General features: G+C 42.7%; 1 protein-coding gene across 1 annotated transcript in view; it reads right to left on the reverse strand.

Annotated features, from left to right (window-relative positions):
* Positions 1-22,183, reverse strand: part of PTPRG (protein tyrosine phosphatase receptor type G) — a 410,943-nt gene that overhangs the window by 85,462 nt on the left and 303,298 nt on the right. The window contains exons 7-8 of the mRNA XM_063347764.1: positions 16,031-16,188; positions 11,051-11,243 (exon numbers count right to left, since the gene is read on the reverse strand). Of these exons, the coding sequence (XP_063203834.1) occupies positions 11,051-11,243; positions 16,031-16,188 (351 nt within the window). The remainder of the gene's footprint in view (positions 1-11,050; positions 11,244-16,030; positions 16,189-22,183) is intronic.

A 22,183-nucleotide genomic window follows, 5' to 3' on the forward strand; every position in this document is an offset into this window, starting at 1 on the left:
CACAGTCAGCTAAACGGAGACTGAATTCACAACACTGCTATTTCACAGTAAATATCAGAAAGTTTTCATGACTTAGTATGACTTTGTTCCAATTACTCCAAGGCACGTCACAGTACCTAATGTAATTAAGTAATAACCAACCTTTTCTGTTCAGCCACTTTTTTGCTTTTTCTTAACAGATTATGAATGGGCAAAAAAGAAATTTTCTTTATAAAATGAAACATATGGTTTGATTAATTTAACCAAACCTGCCCAGGACACAATGGAATAAAAAACCATTTAATCCAATAATTCAATTTGATGATTTAATTAAAGTGATACATAATAACATAGCAAATGTCTGAAAGGCAAGAAAAAAAGTGTAATGATTTGACCATCTATAAAACAACTGGCATTTTCCAGAGATCTAATTTTCCTTTCAATACTCTGTATTTCTTTTTTGAAAGAAGACAGAAAGAACTGCAGGCTCCTTTCTTTTTTTTTTTTTTTTTAAGGTGCTAAAGAACCTCTACTGATTTTGCAAAACGTGCAGCTGAAAGACAGAGAAATGCAAGAAGAGGTCAGGACATGGAGGGTGAAGTGTGTATATTCCTCTGAATTGAATCAGGACACCCTAAAGAGAAACACAAGCTTTTCTTTTTTTTAAAACCAGGCTAAATAGGCAAAAAAAGCCTGTGAATTCATGATTGCTTGAGGAAAAAAAAAGAACCGAAACCAACAGCCAGCATGATTTCACACTGAAACAGCATTTCAGCTATTTTTAGAAAAAAATATTACTAATGCCCTCTTCTAAATTCAGATCCTAAGGGAAAATAAAAATATTGAGGGGGCTTTCAGGATGACTTTCTGTGGTGTAATGCAGTACTGAGCAGAGAGATACCTGAGCTGGTCCTGCGAAGGTCTAGTGGGACACCAAATCTGGCTAGCAGATCGACCGTGCAAGGACTCCTGGAGGCAGAAAAGCTTTGCCAAGGCCACAGGGCTACATGTAGAGGCACTCGACAGGCAAGCGCGTTCGCGGTACCAGGGACATGATGCCTTGCAGCAGGCAGCAATGCCCCGAGCATGGCACGCCTCAGATCTCTCGGAGTGGAAAAAAACCCCATCACCCTCCTGTTGGGGATGACCTGAACTGGGAACCTGGCAAATGTGCTGGCTCCTGCCTTATGGAAAAGTCCTGCAGAAGAGGGAGGGCTGTGCGGGCGCATCTGGAGATCTGGAGGAAGCCCTCTGACCTGACACAGGGCAGCCTCAGCCGGCATTTCCAGCTGTTGGCCATGTGCGGGGCTGTCTGCGAGCTTGACACAGTCTTTTCTCTGCAGATCAGCCCGCCGGGGAAGGCAGGGGGCAAGCCAGCATCTTGGCTAGCCTTGTCTTCCAGGGCTCACTCAAGCCTGGAGAAAACCTGTTCGCCACTCGCAGACAAATGTAGCATGCTAATACAGTCCTAAGCGCTGGCCAGGCCAGCCATACAGCAGAGAATTATTTTCTTCATGTTAAAAACATTCCAATGGGCTGGAACAAACAAAATTAATTTAACAACTCTGCATTCATCTCTCCCATAATTTGATTTGTATGTTGTATTTGGCTACGTAACCTCCACGAGGCTTTCCTAACTGAAGCCTGATAAAGCTTAATCCAAAAGCTCCTGGCAGCTCCATTTCAAAGAGCTGAAATCAAAAAAGGGGGCTTATTGTTTTGCAAAAATTAACCACTGATAATAAGATACGCTCAGGAAGATACACCATGCAGAAAGGGCAGGTAAGAGGTATTACAGCTTTTTTTTTTTTTTTTTTTTAAAGCAGTCTACATTTCTCTTCCAAGGACAGAAATGCAAACCCAGGCAAACTTTCTGGGTTTCATCGTGCTTTTTGCATATGCTACCTGCGATTATAAAAAGAGCTATTTAGGGAAAGGTAGAGAGAGCATAAGAATATCTGGTTATTTCCTGTATACCTTCTCCCTGTAAAACAGGTGCCTCATGTGATGAATCCAGCGGCACTGGGCTCAGAGGGATTTATAAAATCCTCTAAAAATGTTCTAAGTTACCTGTTCCATGCATAAAAATGTCACCACTTTAAAGGCAGTTATTTCTAGCTGTGCTATGCCCTCTTTTGGAAAATCCCACTCTCTCCCTGCTGCTGCACGTCTCAGCAATGCAAAACTGCTGTTCCTCTCTTCGGCACAGTGGGATACGCGTAGTGTGATGAAACCCTGACAATTTTCAGCACAGAAAACCAACATGACAGTGAAGACCTGAATCCCTTGTGGCGAGATGGGCAGGGATCTTCTAAGGCAATTCATACGTGGAAGGAGGAAACGTCAGCATCAGGATGTGCCCAAAGCACGTTACTGGCTCAGGACTGCTCAGAGGTAGCTACAACACAGGGACAAGGGTCTGGTCTTGCTCTGGGTGGCAGCTCCTGGCCATAAACTGAGAAGGGGATTCACTTCTCCTCCTTTTTCTCATGTGCATGGGACGAGTGGCAGGAAACAGTGTTTCTCCCTCACAAAGGAGGGGCCCAGAGGATGGTAGACGGGGCATTTCTTCCTACACACTCAGTAGGGGAGAAACTGAGAGGTCAGTATGGGGGTTTCATGCCTTTCTTCCCCATAAGGGCAAACGAATTGGTGGCCAAGCTCTTGGGCAAAGAGGGTGTTTCTTTCCCCTCTGCCCCGGCACTGGGAAGGAGCTGGAAGGGCCAGTCCTGCGGGACAGAAGGACCACTTACTGCTGTTACCGTAACGACACCCAACTCAGACACAGGTTTTTCTCCCAGCTGATTTCAGAGAAGCCTGAGAACTGTCATTGATGCCTGTTCTGTTGGCAAAATACTGCATTGAGTTCGCTCAGCTCTGTGGCCCCCAGGAACCTGACTGCAGACAAGACAAGAGCGATGCCAAGAGAGAAGGGACGAAAAATACTTTCAACTACATGCATCTATATACACATGCATATATATTCCTTTTCATTATTAGATGCCCAAACTTCAAATAAGCCCTGAAATGCAGAAATACGGGCTATACTGCAATGAGAAAACTCACACTTGGTTTCAGTGCCATGCCATCAGTGCCATGGTAAGGGAAGTGATACAGTCCCAGATTCAGCTACCTGGCATTGGCGTGACTCAGTGGAAGTGCCTGGGAAGAGACTCTGATCCATAACAAACAGCAGCATTCTTTGGGCTGTCGGATTCAATCTTAGAGTTCAGTGAGGGCTGTGCTCCCAAACGATAACAAATAGACTACGAGGATCATACGCAGAGACAACACAGGCTTTAACACATAGCAAAGTGCTAAGAGGCATACTTTACAACATTTTCCCCCTTCTCCTTTTACTAAATGTTTGCAATTTTTCTTGCTTTGCTTTAGTGTACATTGTTAACTTCTCAGAGAGCTTATAAATGACATTATTAATATATAAGGATAATTGCTTTAAAGAGAGGCACACATTTTTCCTTTACCTTTGCCTGCACTTTGCCAGTAGGCATTTGCAGGCTCCGGAGCATGCCGTACACACAAATATTTGTGTTGATCTACTTCAATCCACAGGCAGAATGTAGCTAGGAGACAGACTATTTATCTTCCCTGCTCTTACCTTTCACTATGCTTCAAACAGACAGGGTTGTTTCTTAAGGTGTGAGCGACACGGACAGACGCCGCACTTGTTTTATGAGCCCTGTGAAATAACCTCAGGAGCAAACCGGCACGTGGGGCCCTTCCGACGGAGGGGCTCCGGCCAAGCTGAGTTTTGCCCCCCTGCTGCCTGCCCGCTTCCCGAGGTGAATGCACAACCGCCGTTTGGATTCATTCCTGTACGGCTTGCTTCGTAGCATTTGAGTTTCCATGGCATCACAGCAACAGACCCTGTTTTACTGAAAGGCATGGACTGTGTGTTTTACTACGCTGTGTCTGAGCCCAAATATTTCATATATTTCACAAATACTGTTTCTACAGCTGTGGCCTGAATCGTCAGCGGGTGCAGATCGGCCTTGCACCATCAGATACCACGCTGGGCTAAACTGATGCCCGCCAGGGATCTGCCCTGCAAGTTTTGTGCTTATATTGCACCCGTGCACACGTACACAGAGGGTGCCTTGTATTTAAAATGTACACCCATGTCCTTATTTACATAGTGCGTCTGATGCAACATGTGGGATCGCATTCTGTGGCATGTGCTGCATCAAGTGGGGGAGAAAGGAGGATTTTCTGCCAGAAGGACATGTATTTGCCATGTTAGCCAAGCCACCCTTTCCAATGTCCTGGCGAGGGTTGCTTGGACCGGGGAGCATAGGAAGAACAAGCCAACAGGGCTGGTAGAGCATCCCAGTACGTGCCTGAAGGATGCCCAAAATCAGACCGGGAAAGCAGCTTCCCTTTCATAGCTTCTGGAGGCTTTTTCCTACACAAGGGATGAGCTGCGGGCACTCACGGTCCAAAGTACTGTCAAGACTGAAATTAAAATCAGTACTTATGCTGGACCGGCAGGTAGGCAGTGCAGAAAGGAATTCCCTGCAGGTGTAAATGGAATAAATCATCAAGCTCCCTTACAAGCACTCAGCCTTTTCAGCTTTAGTGGCAGCTGTGAACCCAAACCATACTTAAGCTTTCGTACTTAATTCCTCTTGCTCTTTTGGTTTGGGCCCTTTATAAACTCTAGAAAAGTGCAGCACTTACTTACTCTTTATTAATAAACCTACTGGTAAGCTGTCCACTACGTTCAGGCAGAGACACATGCGCTGCTCACATTACAACCAAAGTTACTACAGGTGAGAACAGAACCCTGCAGAACAGAGCCACTGCGAGGGGAAGCATGAGACCTATGTCAGACATAGGCACCACACCTTTTCGTACCTGATTCCCCCTCAAAATGGGCAGGATTTTTTTCCTGAAATGCTTTGCTTTCCACCTGACTGATCTGAGACTCTTTGGAAGGCTGCAGCCTGTCCTTTCCTGCCTTTGCATGACGTGCTCCAAGACAACTGCCCAGATGAGGACCCAGTGCTGCAGAGCAAGACACGGGCGAGGTGGAAGGGATGAGATATGCAGGAGGAGGGCGCTGGTTTCTGCCTAAAATGTCATTAAGGCAGGTACTTGAGGTGCGCGTCAAAAGAGACCCTCGCAGCAATAGGTGAGTACGTTTGCTTGGTGCACGGAGGCTTCGGGCAGCTGGGCAGGTCCACAGTGCAAAGAAGATGCAGGGCAAGCAATTAGCAGCAGGGTGTTACCACCCTCAAGTGCAACCTTTCGCACCGAGCCAGTCCGCTGCACCAACAGAAATCCTGCTAATGATACACAGATTCATCTGCACCAGCACGCCGTAGCAGCGCGCTGACCTGCTTAAAGGGGAATGGAACCGGGAAAGGATAATCTTCAAGAAAAAACGAAATAAAAAAGGAAAGTAGGAAAAGTCTAATTATCCAAGTAAACTGGGAAGGAGTTGTTAATCCATGAAGAAATCTTCCAAGATTCTTCCAAAGGACAAAACCATCAACTGTAATGGTAAACATATTGTCAATTAACTTTAAAAGGTTGTTGCTTATTGTCATTTTCCCTGAGATATTTAAAGAAAATAAATAGTTATAATTTTGTTTTAGCAATCCCAAGTTAAGATTTCAATTGTGTATAATTTTGAATTTACATTTACTAGGTTGTTGTTTTGGACAGATTATTGCTATAGAGTATTTAAGTTTGGTAATTTAGGTTTGTGGTCATTTAGGTTTGACTAAAATATATAAATGACATTCTGCAAGAGCCGAACTTCTCTGCCTAACGCTCTTCTTGGCCTCCCAGAGAGAACCCGAGGGTACGAAGAGACTGCAAAGTTCTTTGGAGAGAGTCCTCATAAAACACGGGCGTTTAGAAAGCAAAAACAAATTACTAGGAGTACTAACCGAGGCTATAAATGAGACAAATAGCTTGTTCTCATTCAGAAACACTGCCGCCAATGCTCTAAACTAGCGGCCTCCAAATGATGATGTCACTGCACTGACTCTCCAGAACTTGGGATGCTGCTGCAGCGGAGGTGCACTCCAACGCAAGGATGCGGAAAAGGCAATACTCTCGTAGGAGGCCTTAGTTTCATTTCTGATGTCAGAGGCCGTGAAATAGTGAATATGAACTGAACTGCTTTGCTTGAGCAGTGCTGTGCCTTTGACTGCAGGTCGATAGCTGGAGCCATGCCTCCAGCGCAAGGCACGCGGGAGGGAAAATCCAATCCAAATATCTCCTATCCACATTTTAGTGGCATTAAGTTACAAGGACTTCCAAACTGCGTATCGCTACCGCTTAACAAAGAACAGTACGGAAAATGATTGCCCGTACACTACTAGAGAAACGTCCCAGCTGTTAATTTAGAGTCCAAAGCTAAGTAAGTTTTACTAGAGTGAATTTATGACTGCTTGTTATTTAACTTAGTCTAGGATCATAATTAGAGATGGTACTCTAAGGCGAATTCCCACTGATGGGAAACAGCATCATTTGAGACTCCAGCAAAGAGTAATCAGACACCTTTGGGGAAGTAATCAGGCATCTGTGAAAGAAAACTCTGATGTCAAGAGCCCCTCACATGGGATGCTTGTTTAAGTGTTGTGAGGCTTGCAGCACGTTTAATGAGACAGAAAGGTTAAAGGTTTGGGTTTTTTTTCCCCAGCGTTAAAAACCATAAAGAGAAAGAAACGACGTTTGATGGTCCTAATCAGCAGCAAAATAAAATGGGAAAATATTGTTGCACATGGGGTACAACCTAAAACAAGGAAATGAAACACCTTTTCCTCCCGAGCTTCAATGCCTACACCTTTACTGAAGGAGGTGATGTTTTGTAAATCCATCTGTGCTTGATGGGACAACATGTCAAAGTAGGAAGGAACATGCAGACTCAGGTCCTTGAACTGGATGGACTTCTATGTAAGAATTCTGTCTATTTGTCCCTGAAGAGCAATGTACTCTGATAAGAGCAATGTAAACTGATAAATAATTAGGAATCCCTCTAGCACAACTGCTTGAAAGCAGCCCACAAAAAGGCAGGAGCACAGTATGCGATGTGACAGAGCAACACAGTCCTGAGCCACAGAGGACAGGCCAGAGAGGAAAGGAAGCAATTTTAACATGGTCATGTGTGAAAAATCAAACACTGCCACTGTCACTGATACTTACAGTATCTGATGAATATTTTACAAATACATTCCCCGTTTAATAAGCTTGTACGGAGAACTTCTAACTTTGCAAAACACTGATGAGCCCTCTTTTTAAATTTTACAGGCCTGATGATCTGCATGATTTAACAGCATGATCCATTTGAATCTCTGAAAGTTTAATCTTCTTAAAAAATAGTGTTGTATGATGGTTTATTATCAGTCCACCAGTTGCTACAATTACATAGCTGAACAGCATTTAACCTGAATGGTATATTTCAGAAATAAGATATTTAAAGATGATCTGTATGGTTTCTTAAAACAGCTCCAGGGTCAACTTAAGAATTAAGCTCAGCTCATGGGCTCTGATTCAACAGAGGTCTTATGTGTATGCTTTTATTCCAGCCATACGAGCGGTCCTCAAGAGAACTGTTTTAAATCAGCTTTTGCCAACAGAAGGAATGAGATAATGGAACGAAAGAAAACTCTTCCTGCTAAATACTAGCACAAAAGAAAACCGGAGTTTTCACTCCCAAGTGAAAAATTAGCCCTCTACACTACTTCAAATTAGCTGAAATATTTTCACCATCTTGTTTTCTGGTGATTGAAAACACTAGCCCTCCCTTCGTTGCCTCTTTATAAAAGAGGAGGGAGAGGAGAGTAACTGCAAAACAAAAGGCTGGTAACGTTCATAATGGCTAACAAAATGGATCCAAATGCACTGACAGTTTGGGTTGACCTAAAATAGCCTTTCCCAGAACGCATTTTATTTACCAAATGCCACCACTTCCCGGGCTCTGCTAAAGAAATACTCAGAGAATTGGCATAAAGTGAGAAATAGTTTTCCTCCAGTGTATCTGCAGGTTATGCTACTGGTCACGGTTCTGTGACCTGAGATAGCTTTGATAGCTGGGAGAACAGACATTCCTGTTTGGTGCCAAACTGCTCAGGATGGCACGTTTGTCAATGGACAACCGCATCGCTGCATCGCTTTGTGCTGATCTGAAATTCCCTATTCACCGGGGAATTCTGAAAATTATTCTGAACATTATGCAAATTGTTCTGGGCACATTTTCCTCCAAAATAAGAAAGGCTTACATAACGAACGCTACACTGTTTTCTAGATTAGCAGCACTGCCCACAGACTTAATAGAGTGTGACAGAGGAAACAAATTGCAAAAATTCACACCGACAAACAAACCCAAACTTCCCCTTCAGAGCTGAAGACCATCACAAACCATATCACCTTGCAGCAAGTAAAAGACACATTTTCGTGACCTTGCCTTTTTCTAAAACCCACAAATCTAAGCACGGGGCGGGTAGACGGGAGCCAACATGTGACAGCCATTGGTCACATTGCTTAATGCAATGTGGAAAGCATCGAGATGCAGCCATGAGGTGTGCAGAAGAATCTGCATAAAATAAATTTGTTATGCTAACCCTACACTCCTATATTTGTATGCTAGACCGTCTGGCCGAGAAGCGCTCTGTGCACTCGGCTCCTCAGTACTTTTGCATGAATGACACTATATAAAGAGGTACTGTATTTACTAGCTGAATAAACAATAGGTTTTGCTTTCACTCAAGTATTATGACTTCAACTCATTTTATTTATATGTCAGTAGTTCAGAATGTGCAGCGGACCAGGCACATCATCACTGTTCACCTTTGTCAAAGTAGGGGCCAGAAACATCCACGTTGTTATATCTCTGGAACAGCTATAACTCATCCCTGTAACCTTTGGAGGATACGCTACAATCCATTTTGTGTTAGCAACACTGCAGCAACCTATTTATTTTTAAGTTCATGAAAAAAATGCACCTATTTTCAGTGTCCCCTGGTGTGCACACAACCCAAAAAGTGACAAGTTGACAGAGCCGGTACAAAAAGACTGGCTGCCCAGCCATTAGCCTCCGAAAGCAAAAGCTCAAGGGAAAAAAAAATCACTGACTCTAGCATCATCCCTGGCATTAGATGGCATGCTGAATGCTGTCAGATCACAAGAAATGCATGTCCCCCACCTGAGGGTCTCTCTTGAGCGTGTCGTAAGCTCAAATTCCCAGGCAGGTATGAATCCAGAGCATTACAGTACCTGGACACGATGGGAGATGACCCAGAGAGAACCTGCTCGGGAAATCAGTCCCCAAGCCTGTACGGTGCCAAGTACCCAGGGACTGAGCTATCTAAACGTGGAATAACGGTTGTGCAGCTCCCTTGCTCCTGTAGACCGGCTCACGTCATGTTAACTAAGCCATGTGCGCTTGGTTGACTCTGGGCCTTAGAGTTCTTAAAGATCAAAGTCAATGTGAATCTTTCTAGTTATTCAAGTGCTCCTTCGGTACCAACACTTCCAACTTCAAGATCAGAGCTTTAACTACAGATCTTAGCGTTTGTAACACTCTGTCAAAATTGTGGGTTTCAGCTATTTACTCTGGCGTTGAAAATCACCTAAAGCATTTTTATAATCTTAAAAACCATCCAGTGAGGCGAGGAATATGCAGGCATGTGGCCAAAGCAGTAAAATCTTCTTGAATATTATACCACATGTACCAGAGGTACCTTGGCTGCACTCAAAATAAAAACTAGTCAGTTTTGTCACTTTTAACATAACGTAACCTATTAACTTTCATCACTGTTCTGGGTAAGTAATATGTACGCAGGATATAACTGAAGAAATAAATACTGACACATGTTGCTGTTAAAACACTGATTGAAAACTGCAGGCCAGAGCATCAGAGCGTAGCAGGGTTTCTTCATTCCCCAAGATCTCCTTCTCACTTCTGATGTAAATTCTCTGTCCCAAGGCTGCCTTTAATGTACATGAGGTTTGTGTACGTGTATATTATATATATATCTAAATAAGCACGCTCACAGAATAATAAGCCCTGAGAAACACACTCTTCCAGCACACTCTTGGGAGGGTGAGGTTGCTGAACGCAGCTGTTTTCATGATTCATATCCTCTAAAAACTATGTGTTCTGTGCCTGGCCAGGTGAAAATGCCAGGTACGAAAGGGACGCTTGTAAATCTGCTTAGCTGCTTCCTTCTGGCAAACTGCCCCTCTCTTCTTTACCCAGCACTGGTAAAGCACCAAGCACTTCTCCAGACTGAAGACTGGGAAGTACACGTCGTCCCTCCTACCTATAAATAACACCATTCAATAAAATAAAGGCAAATCAAGGTAGTAAATGATATTTATTTCTAGTCTTATTTTATCCAGTACACATTTCTCTCAGAATTTTTGATATGCTCCTCCAGCCAGGGCTGTCTGTGCCAAGGCAACGACTGCAACCTCCCTCCCACCCCCCTCCATCCAGCTCATTATCCAGTGTCTGACAGAAGCAAGCGCCAGCTGCTCTACAAAAAGGCACATGAAACACTTCAGCAAAACAGTAGAAAATCACCTGCCTATAAGGAAGATTTTTTTTTCCCCCCGTCACCATTACCAACCAATTGATAAAAACGTTGAATTAAAATAAAAGGTCGACGGTTCTTCAAAAGTCTAGTTACTGTAAAAATGAAACCCTTAAAAACATCTGGATACTCCATTTTCATTCAGACACCAATGAGTCAGTGCTAATGGGGCCAAAATTTTACCTCTGGCCTTGTTCCTTCATGTTTCCCTTTTGTCAGGCATCGCTAAGGCCCTACAGCGAGTCGGCAGAAACAGGGACATCGCCAGTTTGAGACTCACATATTCTGGAGCTTTATTGCCACGGCACCTTGTGACAGTTTCACAGTAATTTCAGGCACCCACAGGATTAGTTAATTTATTGACGCATATCAACAAGGAATGCCTGCATAACCCGCATTATTTCTTTGGTAGCTCACAGCTCTCCTCGACACCATTTGATGACAAAGCAAACCAAAAAAATTCTCCTATTAGTCAAGTACAAAACTCATTAAGTGTAATCTACCTTTGGAAGCTTCTGTGCCAAGTGGATTTTCCAAGATGTCTGTCATATCTTGGCTCCAAGCATCCTTCACGGCAGACTTAGACACCTTCCTGTTGTTGAGGCGTTGCTGTGGTCGGAAGTTATTCCTCAGGTACTCCACGGACTTGACGTGGTCTTGCTGTTCAGTGGTGAATATGGAGTAGAACGCCTCCAGCTGATGGCGGCCATCATGGCAGGGGAGAGAAAGGACATTAATTAGAAAAACAATGTGGTGAAATCTGGATGGCTGATAAGAAAGTAAAATGGCAGGAAGTAAAATGTTGATGCCAAGACTGATAAGCCACATGGGAAGTCCGGCTGCCCCCTGAAATCACTGCCAACCGTCTTATCTCAGCACAGTGCTTATCCTGTCCAACAAGGGAGAAGGCCTTCTAGCAACCTGTGGACGTCTGCCGTGGGCAAGGAAACATTTGCCCTTCGACCCCTCGTCTGGAAGGATTTTGTGTGTGAACACAGCCATGCCAAACCCTCCTCACCGCTGGCACCATTCTGTTTCATGGAATTGCATCAAAAAGTGCTTCCAGGTCATTCCACGCCAAGAGCCTTCTCCAGGACAGGGCAACCGTACCTTATCTCTGAATACCTTACAAAGTTTAGCTGCCAGGCTAAGCTTCACAGCCAGTTCTTGCAGCACTCCTGCAGGAAGGTCACTGCAGTTGTCACACCTTTACGGGATGGACACTCGAACCCATGAGCCGGCTTGCCCAGGAGCAGGTCAGTAGCAGAGCGGAGCAATCTCAGGACAGCCAGCTCCAAGGGCCCTGACCTCCCTACCAACCGCTGCTCCCTCTGATACATAACTACAGGATGAGAAAAAAATAACACAGAATAAATGTATTTAGGCACAGTTAGCATATACTCCTCTGGGAATAAGTTTCCTCTGTTGGATTTAGATCTGAGCTATTTTTAATAAAATGTATTAACTTGTAAGAAAGAACTGTAATTGGAAAACTTTCCTGTTACTTCATATCTTAGTATTTCTTAGAAAGGAATTTCTAGCAAACTAAGGTGAAAGTATTTTCAGCTAATGTTTTTCTCACAGGTACCAAGGTCAGTATAGCATTTACCAACAGCTTGTTGTCATTCAGGTCAAGAACTAGAATTAGTTATGTTGCTGCTGGAAAGACTGAGCAAGACAGAGCAGAGAAGGATTCAGTCCTGATAGTGTTTACATCAACATCAATTACATATATCAATAGTGCGGATTTGGGGAGTACAGAATCTGGCCCAAGACTTTAAAAAGGGACCTGAATTACGCTCATAGCTTAATGACAGGTCACTTCGAAAGCTACACCCTTTTCATTAAGTGCATGTGCTCTAAAAGCTATGGAAAAGCTTTTGAGTGTCCTGAAACTTGCAACTGGGAAATGCCATTGTAGCCTCAGTTGATAGTACTGATAAAAATAATCAAAGGAAGCTGTAACAGAGCAGCTGAGCATTCTCCACTGAACCAAAGGGCACTCACTACCATTATTTAATTTCCTTTCAAACCAGTAATGTGAACCCCCCTTTGCTGCTGTTGCCCAGCTTGCCCAGTCTGCTGGGCGCGACAGCCCTAGTTATTAGGCTTACAGCTGTACAACTTCTCTCACCCCCAGGGCAGGAGAAAGTCAATTTTTACACATTTCATTTCAACAGTAAGTCCCCTTGGAGCGGGTGGTGCGTTGAGCTGGCTAATGGGGATGTGTAGAGGAACATTATCACTGGGAGCAGCACGTGGATAGCGGGAGGGAGGAAGGATGGACCTCACAGCTCTAATCCTGAGTTTGGCAGCTCTGCGCTAAAACACAAAACCCAAGGGGAATGAGTCCCGCTACAGGCAAACTCCTCCAAGGTAACAGCACAACCCAGGCTTGTACATTTTTAGCAGTAGCTTCCCCCTAATTACAACTACTTTTACTGTACAAGCAGGGAAACTGAGGCAGAAGGACAACAGGTGACCAGCAGGGAGGGGTGACAGCCAGTGAGGAGTTCCCAGCACAGGCAGAGAGCTCGGATACTGTTCCCAGCCTTACAGATACTCATGGTGGAACTTGGATTGGTTTTGGGGTTCTTTCGCATCTTAGATGAATGCCCTATTCCCTGGTTCCAGCTGCAATTCTCTCTCTGATTCTTCAGAAAAACATCTTGAAAAATCTTGAAACCCGTTTCCTAATTCTTAGCATTGGCAGACGGGTTAAAAAAGGGGTAAAGGGACTATTATCTTACACTTCTGTCTTAAGAAAAAAATCCAACACGTGATCCTGCTATGCCCTTCTATGAAAGCACAGACCAAAACTCTTGTGAATATTTACGTATCTCTTGCACTTCATGCACTGGAAGTAGTTTTGATGAAGCCAACTAACAGGGCTTAAGGTTACTTTATAAAAGCTCAAGAACTTGGGTAGCAACTGCTTCTCTGAAGTCAAGTCTCTAGGCTTACACTTCCATGACATTAATTGAATTTTTAAACTTTCAGAGAGAACTTTTAAAATATTTTCTTCTGCCGTGCTACCTTGGGGAGGTATAATTGCATTTTAACAACTGCCAATTCAAATGATTTTTAAACTTCCCCTTTTTATGTGTTGTAGTATGTATAAGTAATTTCAACTTCATTTTTACTATAAAAATATTATCTACCACAAATAAGAAATTAATTTATCTACAGCTGCCAGAAAAAAAAAAAAAATTAATATATGAGCTGCAGTCAAGGAGCTACATTCATGTTCTTCAAGGAGAACAAGATCTCCCCGTTCAGAAGAAGAAATGAAAAGCTGTTACAAGACTATTGTAGATACAGGGAAACCTGATCTAAAACTCCGAGTCGTGTAATTGCAAACCATTAAAGCCTGATGTGCACAGTTTTCTAAGGGTTGGATATACAAATGGCAATTAAAAATACTGAAACCGTTATAAGCACAATGAGATACTCTGAGGTATGCATGACGAGAGATAATGCCGTGCTTTGGGTCATTGAATGCACTTAGCTTTACAATGCATCTGCAGGGTGACACGGCTTGTCCTGTTTTGATGTCTAATTATCAGGAAAGATGACGATGATGGAGCACTGAGAATAAAATAGAGAAGCCTCCTCAAATGGACCACTTCAGTACTGTCCTTTTTACAACAAGGTATTTTGCACAAAAGCAAGGATTTAATTGGAACAGCAACAAAGCTTAAACAATATCACTTTCCTCCTCTGGGATTACAGGCTGCTTCATGGGGTTTGTGATAAAGAAGGTTAAACTATGGCAATGGATTACGTTGCACCGTTTCTGTTAGAGGAACAAATAATAATCATAGCAATGGCAGGGTGGCAGGCTCTTAAAATACACCCATCTAGAGCTGCCAAGGGGAAGAATACTATTATTTATTCCACTTGTGTTGTAGTATCAATGAAAGTCTGTCTATACACAGAATTCCCATCCCTTCAACCGCACATGCATGCATAAAGCAGCACAACGCCAAATTTTAAAGGCTTCATTTGGCACAGTTACTACCACACAGCACGGAAAGAAGCTATGCCAGGATAATGTACCTTTCTACCATTAGAATGATGGCCATGATTGGTATTTACCAGTTTATTTGCATTTGTTAAAAAAGAAAAAGAAAAAATGAAGTCATGACCCACCTGATGCGTATAGAGGGTATAAAACTGAGCGTGGGCCAGGCCTCGCAGCTACCAAATAATAAACAGTAAACTTATTGATGTAGTGAAAAGCTACAAGGGATTGCAAGTATCCCGCAGGCAAGGACAGAATTCAAAATGATCTCGACAATCAGAGAAATAGCCTGAAAAAAACAAAGGGTCCGATTCAACCAGGACCATGTGCAAAGAGTCCCAGGCTTCGGCCAGAGCCGTGGGCTGCATGATCGCGTGATGTGCTCAGCACTGCCAGAGAGCACCCGGGGAAAGCCTCGAGCAAAGGGGTTCCTGCTGACCAGGAACGGAACATGGGCAATAATGTCACACTTTTGTGAAAAAAGGCAAAATAATGCCAATGGGGTGGCCGGACACATGAATCCTGCCATGTCCCTCAGCCACAGGAGCACCCCAGGTGAACCGCTGTGAGCGGTTTTGAACACAGCACTTCAAAATAAAGATGAAAGAGTCCACGGGATAATCAATGGGATCTAGAAAACCTGAAAAAAAAGCCTGGAGCAGGGGGGTGGTGATTGCCTACCACCCTTTTGAAATCTTTGAGAACCAGCACCTGTCAGTCGTCATCACCCAGCGAACTGTTCACTTCTGCTTTACAGAATTGGTGTATTTAAAAAGTTTGGTTTTTAGTGGCTTACACCAGATGAATAAAAGGAAAGACTAACTTCAGCGGGATGGCTTTCTAAACACAACAATCTTACAATGTCAAAATACACTTAACTGGTAAACAAGTGACTCCATCTAGCCATTACTTTATCGGGAGCGTTCTTCTCCAGACAAATCCCAGACATTGCGTCTATTTGCATTAAAAGCTGCTATGTGCTAATTTTAAAGATTTGTGCACCAGCTCTCTAAGCACATAATGGCAGCTTTACTGTGTTATAAAAACAGTTAAGCATGGAGAATTAATGGAAAGACGTCTTTTCTAATGTAATTAGTTCAAATTACTAAATCTGAGAGAACTGAAATCGCTCTCTTTACTTTGAAAAGAAAGTTTCAATTAAAAAGAATAAAAAGGAACGCCATATAAATATTTACACCATAGCTTAATTTAATCTTAACAAAAACAATACCAAATAAATCATTGAAAGGAAACTGGGTTTCATGTTGTACTGTCTTCTTAAGACTGATGGCTCATGTTCAGAAACAATATTACTTAAGAAAAAAAATAAAAATCACCGACACTTCCTTTTTTGTCAACAGAAACATTTTTGTTCTCAAAATTAAAATGTCGGGTTTTGAAAACACTGTCTTCAAGAGGGCAAATCAAGAGATGGACTTCACTAACAAAATAAACACACCTGATGGTAAGAAATGGGAACGGGCTTCCGAAAAACGATCCACTCCACGATCTCGCTACACGGAGGAGTAGTCAGAGAACCTGCGTAGCGGTAGTAACTCCCCAGCGATGTCGGCAGAAGGTCCCTCAGCACAAAGGGATCCAGAAAGGTCTCCTTCTCTGTAGGGAAGATTGACAAGGAGAATGACACTTTTTTTTTTCATGCATCTTTAAAACAGACATCACATTGATAGGCAGCCTAACAAGGTGTAATGGCAACAACATATTTTATCTCATAGATACATATATATATAAAATGAAAGATGAAAACACCCTATCAGGAAGGCTCTGTAAGAGTTGATGTGTTGATTATTAAAAGAGCAGCCAAAATGCTAGTCAAACCTATACCAAACACGCACACTCATATTCAGAAGGCACGCAGGTGTGAAATGCCCTTGTTATCCCACTGGTTTACGTTAGCATAGAGATAACACCGTATTCAGTGGTTTCAGCACTCAGTAAATGGCTCTTCAGCTTGATGTCAGTGAGGGTTCACCAAGACCCAGCAAGGACATGGCCAGGACCCTCTGGTCCTGCTTGCTGCTGCCTGACCAAAGAGCATCGGGTAGCGTATCTGTCCCGTCCCCACCACCGGGGAAAAGGGATGCAGGAGTGGGGTCAATCCCTCCATGAGTTGCTGAGATGGAGGAGGCAGAGCCATGCTGCTCAGCCAAACTTCTCCAGGAGCTGCCAGGGGGACAAGCTGAGGAGCAGGGCTGCAGGGCACCTCTGAAGCTCAACGTGGTGCTCCAAGCAGCATCCAGCCAGTGCTTGTTGGGGACTGCCTGCACCCGGACACACCGGCATTGCCGGGGGTGCTGCTGGGTGCAGTCAGTACAGCACCAGAAATATGTTCCAGGGGTAAACCCGCTGCCTCTTCTCCCTAGTCCAAGAAACTCCTTCCCAGGGTCCAACAGTCTGGGGACAAACTCTTTCCTCTGAGAAGCTCCTTGGACAGGCTGAAACACAAACCTAAGCACTGAAAGCATTTAGCTTCAAGTAACAGTGACAAGCTGGTAATATTTAACACTGTAAAGAAAAATAAGTAAATGAAAGGAGGGAACAGCTGCAGGCAAGACAATTTCCCTGCCATCCCCGAGCATTTATCCTCTGCAATTTATGTTGACTCACAGGCCGAAGCTCCCTCTCAGCCTGTGCAAAGGTGTTCACTGCCTCAGGGCACGCCGACACGCGAGGCTCTCCCATACATCTCTATTCCTCACTTTCTGTATTCTTCGTGCCTCAAACAAGAGTCCACACTTGGGTAGCAGGAACTCTGCTCTGTGTGTCTCATCAGAGCTGCTAAGCAAGCCCGCTCCCCCTGCAGCAGAGCGGAGAAGAAGGTAGGCTGATGATTGACACACACATCTTCCAAAATCAAAAGGAAAAGGATGAAGTCTGCAGAATTCACTTCCACAGCATCCCACAGCTTTCTAGAAGCCTTGATAAAATCAAGAGCTGCCTATACCTCTCAGCAGCAGTCTGATAATCAGGGGGACTTTTTTCCTCCACCGCTGCTGCAAGGTGCAAATACATGATGCACTTCAGACATGTTCTATTCTTCTGCACAATATCAACAGGTGTGCAATGTTTTCATAGCCTTTAGCATTCCAAAAAATGAGTAATTCTATTAAAGTCAAAGTATACATTGTAACAGAATACTGCAATCTCTTCATTAACATTTTCTTTCCTTCTAATCCAAGCAGATACCAACCAGTTCTGCATCTCCAGAAAGGAAACAAATAAACCACATTTTTTCCTCTTCATAGCATACCTCTGGGAAAAAAGCGTGCTTAGATAATAAATAGTAAAATATATATGATTGGCCAAAGTTCAAAGAGATTCTAATCAAGAAGTCATAATCACAGCAAAAGGTCGTATTTAATTTGATTGGCTTATTTTTATGCAGGAAAAATTGGTTAGAAAAACTGCAAACTCAGTCACAGGATTTGGTTTCCAAATGCAGCACACGCACACCTTCACAGCGAAACGACATGGGTTTGCTATTTAAAAAACTGCCTCTCTCTATACGGAAGCTGAGCACACAGCGGACCGCTATGAATCCGAAAGAGTATTTGAACATGCAAACCATCCCCTTTGCATTAGCAGCCGACGACTACGCATGAAATAGATGGCAGGCAGAGGCACGTTCTGAAAAGAGCTTTCCTCTTGCATTTAAGAAAAAGACGTTTCAGTTAAAATTAACAATTTAACTATTTTTAACTTTTATAACCTTTTATTTAGAATGATGGAATCGCTTAAGATGCCGGATAAACACTCCGTGAGAAACTGAGAATGTGGAATATCCCTTTATCAAAGGATGGCAGAAGGAAGCCCATTTTCCACTTTCAAGGATTTTTGTGCCATATGCTGACAATATTATATTTTAATAATTAATTGTTCATCAAAGGAAAAGATGAAGAACAGGGATGCTAAATTCAAAGTTATTCAAATTGCAAAAATGAATAATGCATGACTTTTATATTAAATACACACTGTATTAAGTAGTCTACATTTCATCCAACTCTGTCTTTCATTTTTAAACATTTTGAACTACAATATGAATAATCAACCAAGGGAAGCTTATTTAGACAGAGAAATACCTTATTTGAATGCAAACTGGAAGTATCCGAGTGTGATTGAATTTTGGTTATCAATTAGGGAGGGTTTTTTCCTAAGCATTTGGAAAGTCTCAGTCAGCTGCGAAAAAGAATAGTTCTCGAGGAAAAAGTAGCTTTGCTAATACCCAGTTTAAGTAGGGCAGGGTGTACTCGATCTAATTTTTCATGGCTACAAGCAACGCTGTAAGTTTTCAGTAATGAATTCCAAAGATTAAAATTAAAAAATACATATAATTGGATTAAATGACTACTAAAATAGATGGTAATCAATTGATTATGCTTTAATAACTTTTGAAAAACAGATAATTCACTTGTATCCCTTCTATCTAGACGCATGGCGCAGAGTTTTAGAAACCAGAGTCACAAACAGATCTTCAAGTGAAGCTTAAAGAAAAAGGGACTTAGAAATTCAGGAGTCTACCTCCCTTATCCTTCAAGAGCATATAGAAACAGTAAATGCCATGAAGTTATGTTCCTAAGAGCTTGAAACATTTTTGAAAATGGGGTTCTGAAGTCACGTCATTTTAAAAATTTCAAACCTTAAATCGGTTATTGCAGTTGGTAAAACTGTAAGGAGAATAATTTGCAGCTAGGCAATAGCATTCACTGAATAGGGTAGAAAAATTTTATATGTATATACATACATACAAGTAGACGTATAATTCCTACTAAATGGGAAAGAACACGGTTGGAAATAATATCAAGCCTTTCTACAGTGTCTTTTATGACCAGCTCCTATTTCCCATTTTCAGTGCTTGGGGCAGGCACGAGTTGTGCCCAGGAGGCTGGGAACAGACTGAGCGGGGTGCCTTTCTAGGAGGCAGAAAGTGGACAAGGCTGGGAACTAGATGATCTACAAGACGGCATTTGCTGACAGGTACTGGGAAAGAACTGAGAGACCAAAGCAACGAAATGCACCAGTAAAAACATGCGTTCACCGGCAAATACCTGTGAACCACTGCAACCGATGCTGCAAAACCGATCCACGACCACCTACTTGTTCTTATGCATAAACCAGAGCCCCACACCAAAGCAGTCTCTTCTGCCGCTCCTCGTCTCACTCCCATCTCAGCACCCAAATGTAGTCGGGCACCCAGGCAGAAAAAGAAACAACCAAGAATCCGGAACCCCAGAGATCATGACCCTAATGACAAGCCTTTGAACTAGGGAGCAATTCCTCTGGGTAATGCAACCACAAATATTCTGCTGCGGCCACCACTCCTAGGCGATGCAGAAAAGAGCAGCACCCACAACACCCTCTGAGAGGCCCCACTAACGCAGTACAGCCGATTTTATCGACAGTTAACAAACAGCGATTCTTTGTTTACAGCACCAAGGCTCGTAAAAAAGTATTTTTTTACGAGGAAAAATTAGCAAGTACCACAGATTCATTGTTGACAATTAAGACGATGAATGTGACATTTAAACTATTGAGTATTCCACAGCATAAAAGGACAATATTGTATTTTAACTCTTATATTCACAAAGAAGACTTAACAGATCCAGCTGGTAATATATTTGACCTTCTGATCCAATATTCCTGCCTACCTCCCATAACAGCAATCTGAAAAGTAATGTCCAGTATATTCTTTGTTTGGGCTGGTAAACCTCCTCACTATTTTGCACGGGCCATTTTTTGTACAACCCAAGCCAAAGGCGTGCTTTTAAAAGGTAACCTATTTACACTTTTTATTTGTCAAGGCATCACCAGTAGATATGAACTAATACTGAATTGTGCACAATAGTTTTCCAAGCAGAGGAAAAAATCAGATCTTAAAATAGATACCAGTAGCGGATCGCCACCAACTACTGCAGTTTTTACAAGCTGATGCCAACAAATATTATATTGCAAGAGCCATCAGTTTGGAGTTCAAAGACTGACTTACTAAAAATATATTCTGTAAAACGGTAGATAAAGACAGACCTGAATTTTAACCAAATCACTGCAGAGTAAAAGGCTTCTTGAGATATGCAGGTAAACAGCACACAACTATCGGTGATCAAAACCCTTTTTAAATCTAACAGGAACTTGGATTGGAGATCACAAGAAAATAACTATATGCCAAGTCCATTTATATCTCATGGAATGCTTTGAGACTTTCATCATGCTTTTCTGTAAGAAAACAGGAACTTGGCTGCATTGAAAACAATATCTTAAAATGAGCTTATTTCCAAAATTAACGTATGTGCAATGCCTGATAGGTGGAAACGTTACCCAGCTACACTTTGAATAACTGAAATCTGCAATACCAATACAAAGAGCTTTGAAATTCTCCCAAATTTGTTAAACAATGTTACTGCCAATTTCATTTTCACAATGAGCCAAATCATTCTAAAGCTTCTGCATTCAAACATTTAAAAAGCAAGCACACAAAAATAATCAAAAGGACACCATGCTGCACACCCGCCGAGGCAGAACTCCCCAGATACAGCACGCTGCACACCAGAGCCAGGGACCAGACTCATCCTGGTGATTTTAACGATGAGATTACAAATATTATATGTTACTTTAACCAAAAAGATCAGCAGATGAGTGTAAATCCAGCATGAAGAGCAGTTTCTGACAGTCCTCTGTACTCAGGGTAATTCTTGTCATTTATTGTGCAATTATTTTTCTCACTTTTATTTAGTTTTTTAACAACCAGTGCCTTTGCTGAACAATGTAAGGAACCGTAAGGACACAGAAAGCACAGCATGGCAGGGAGGAAGGGAACAAGATAATAACATAGTCCTGCACACTAATTTAGTCTGAGACAACCAGTGAGTGATACAAAAAAAACAGGAGGAAAGAAAAAAAGACAAGTCTTCCCTGCAAGAAAAAATGATATTGAAGTTGAACATTTCCATGCCAGGTGTCAGTCTCAGGCTTAATTTTTCTCACTCCCTTTCTTAAAGCAGCTTAGGATGAAAAGGGTTAGCTGGGGAGATGAGGTCTTCACTCTTTAAAGAAGTAAAAAATAATTTTGAACCTTTAATGGTTAAATACTGCTGATGCAGGGCTTGGCAGAGCGGCAATTCTAGACTGGGGTGAGACCTCTCCAGGTTTCGCAAAACCTAACTGGAGGCAGAGGTACGTGTGGAGACAAGGCTGCAGGGACACAGAAACTAACAAATAACAGAATGGGCACCAGTGACAGGAGGAAAACGAAACCGTGATGAGGAGTTTAGAGGGGAAGAGGATCCCTGGAGCAAGCTGGACCCTGGCAGAGGTAGGGTGAAGTGAGGCAGAAGCGGCCAAAGGAGCACGGGCTCTTCATGTCTGGTCCAGCGGAGCCAGAACAAAACCACACGTTCTCAGATGTCACCATCCCTCTCTTCTCAGCAAACGTCCTCAAAACCCACGAGCAAAGCACCCAGCTCCTTCCCCCTGCAGATGCTTTGTTGACATTCACCATCAAGCTTAATTCTTAACTTTTTGAGTTCTCATCCCTGCAATCTTCTTTTTGTTAGTTTGAATTAGTATTTCTGTGCAATATATTAATTTTATGTCAGCT

Source organism: Chroicocephalus ridibundus, chromosome 10 (genome assembly GCF_963924245.1).
Source record: "Chroicocephalus ridibundus chromosome 10, bChrRid1.1, whole genome shotgun sequence".
NCBI lineage: Eukaryota > Metazoa > Chordata > Aves > Charadriiformes > Laridae > Chroicocephalus > Chroicocephalus ridibundus.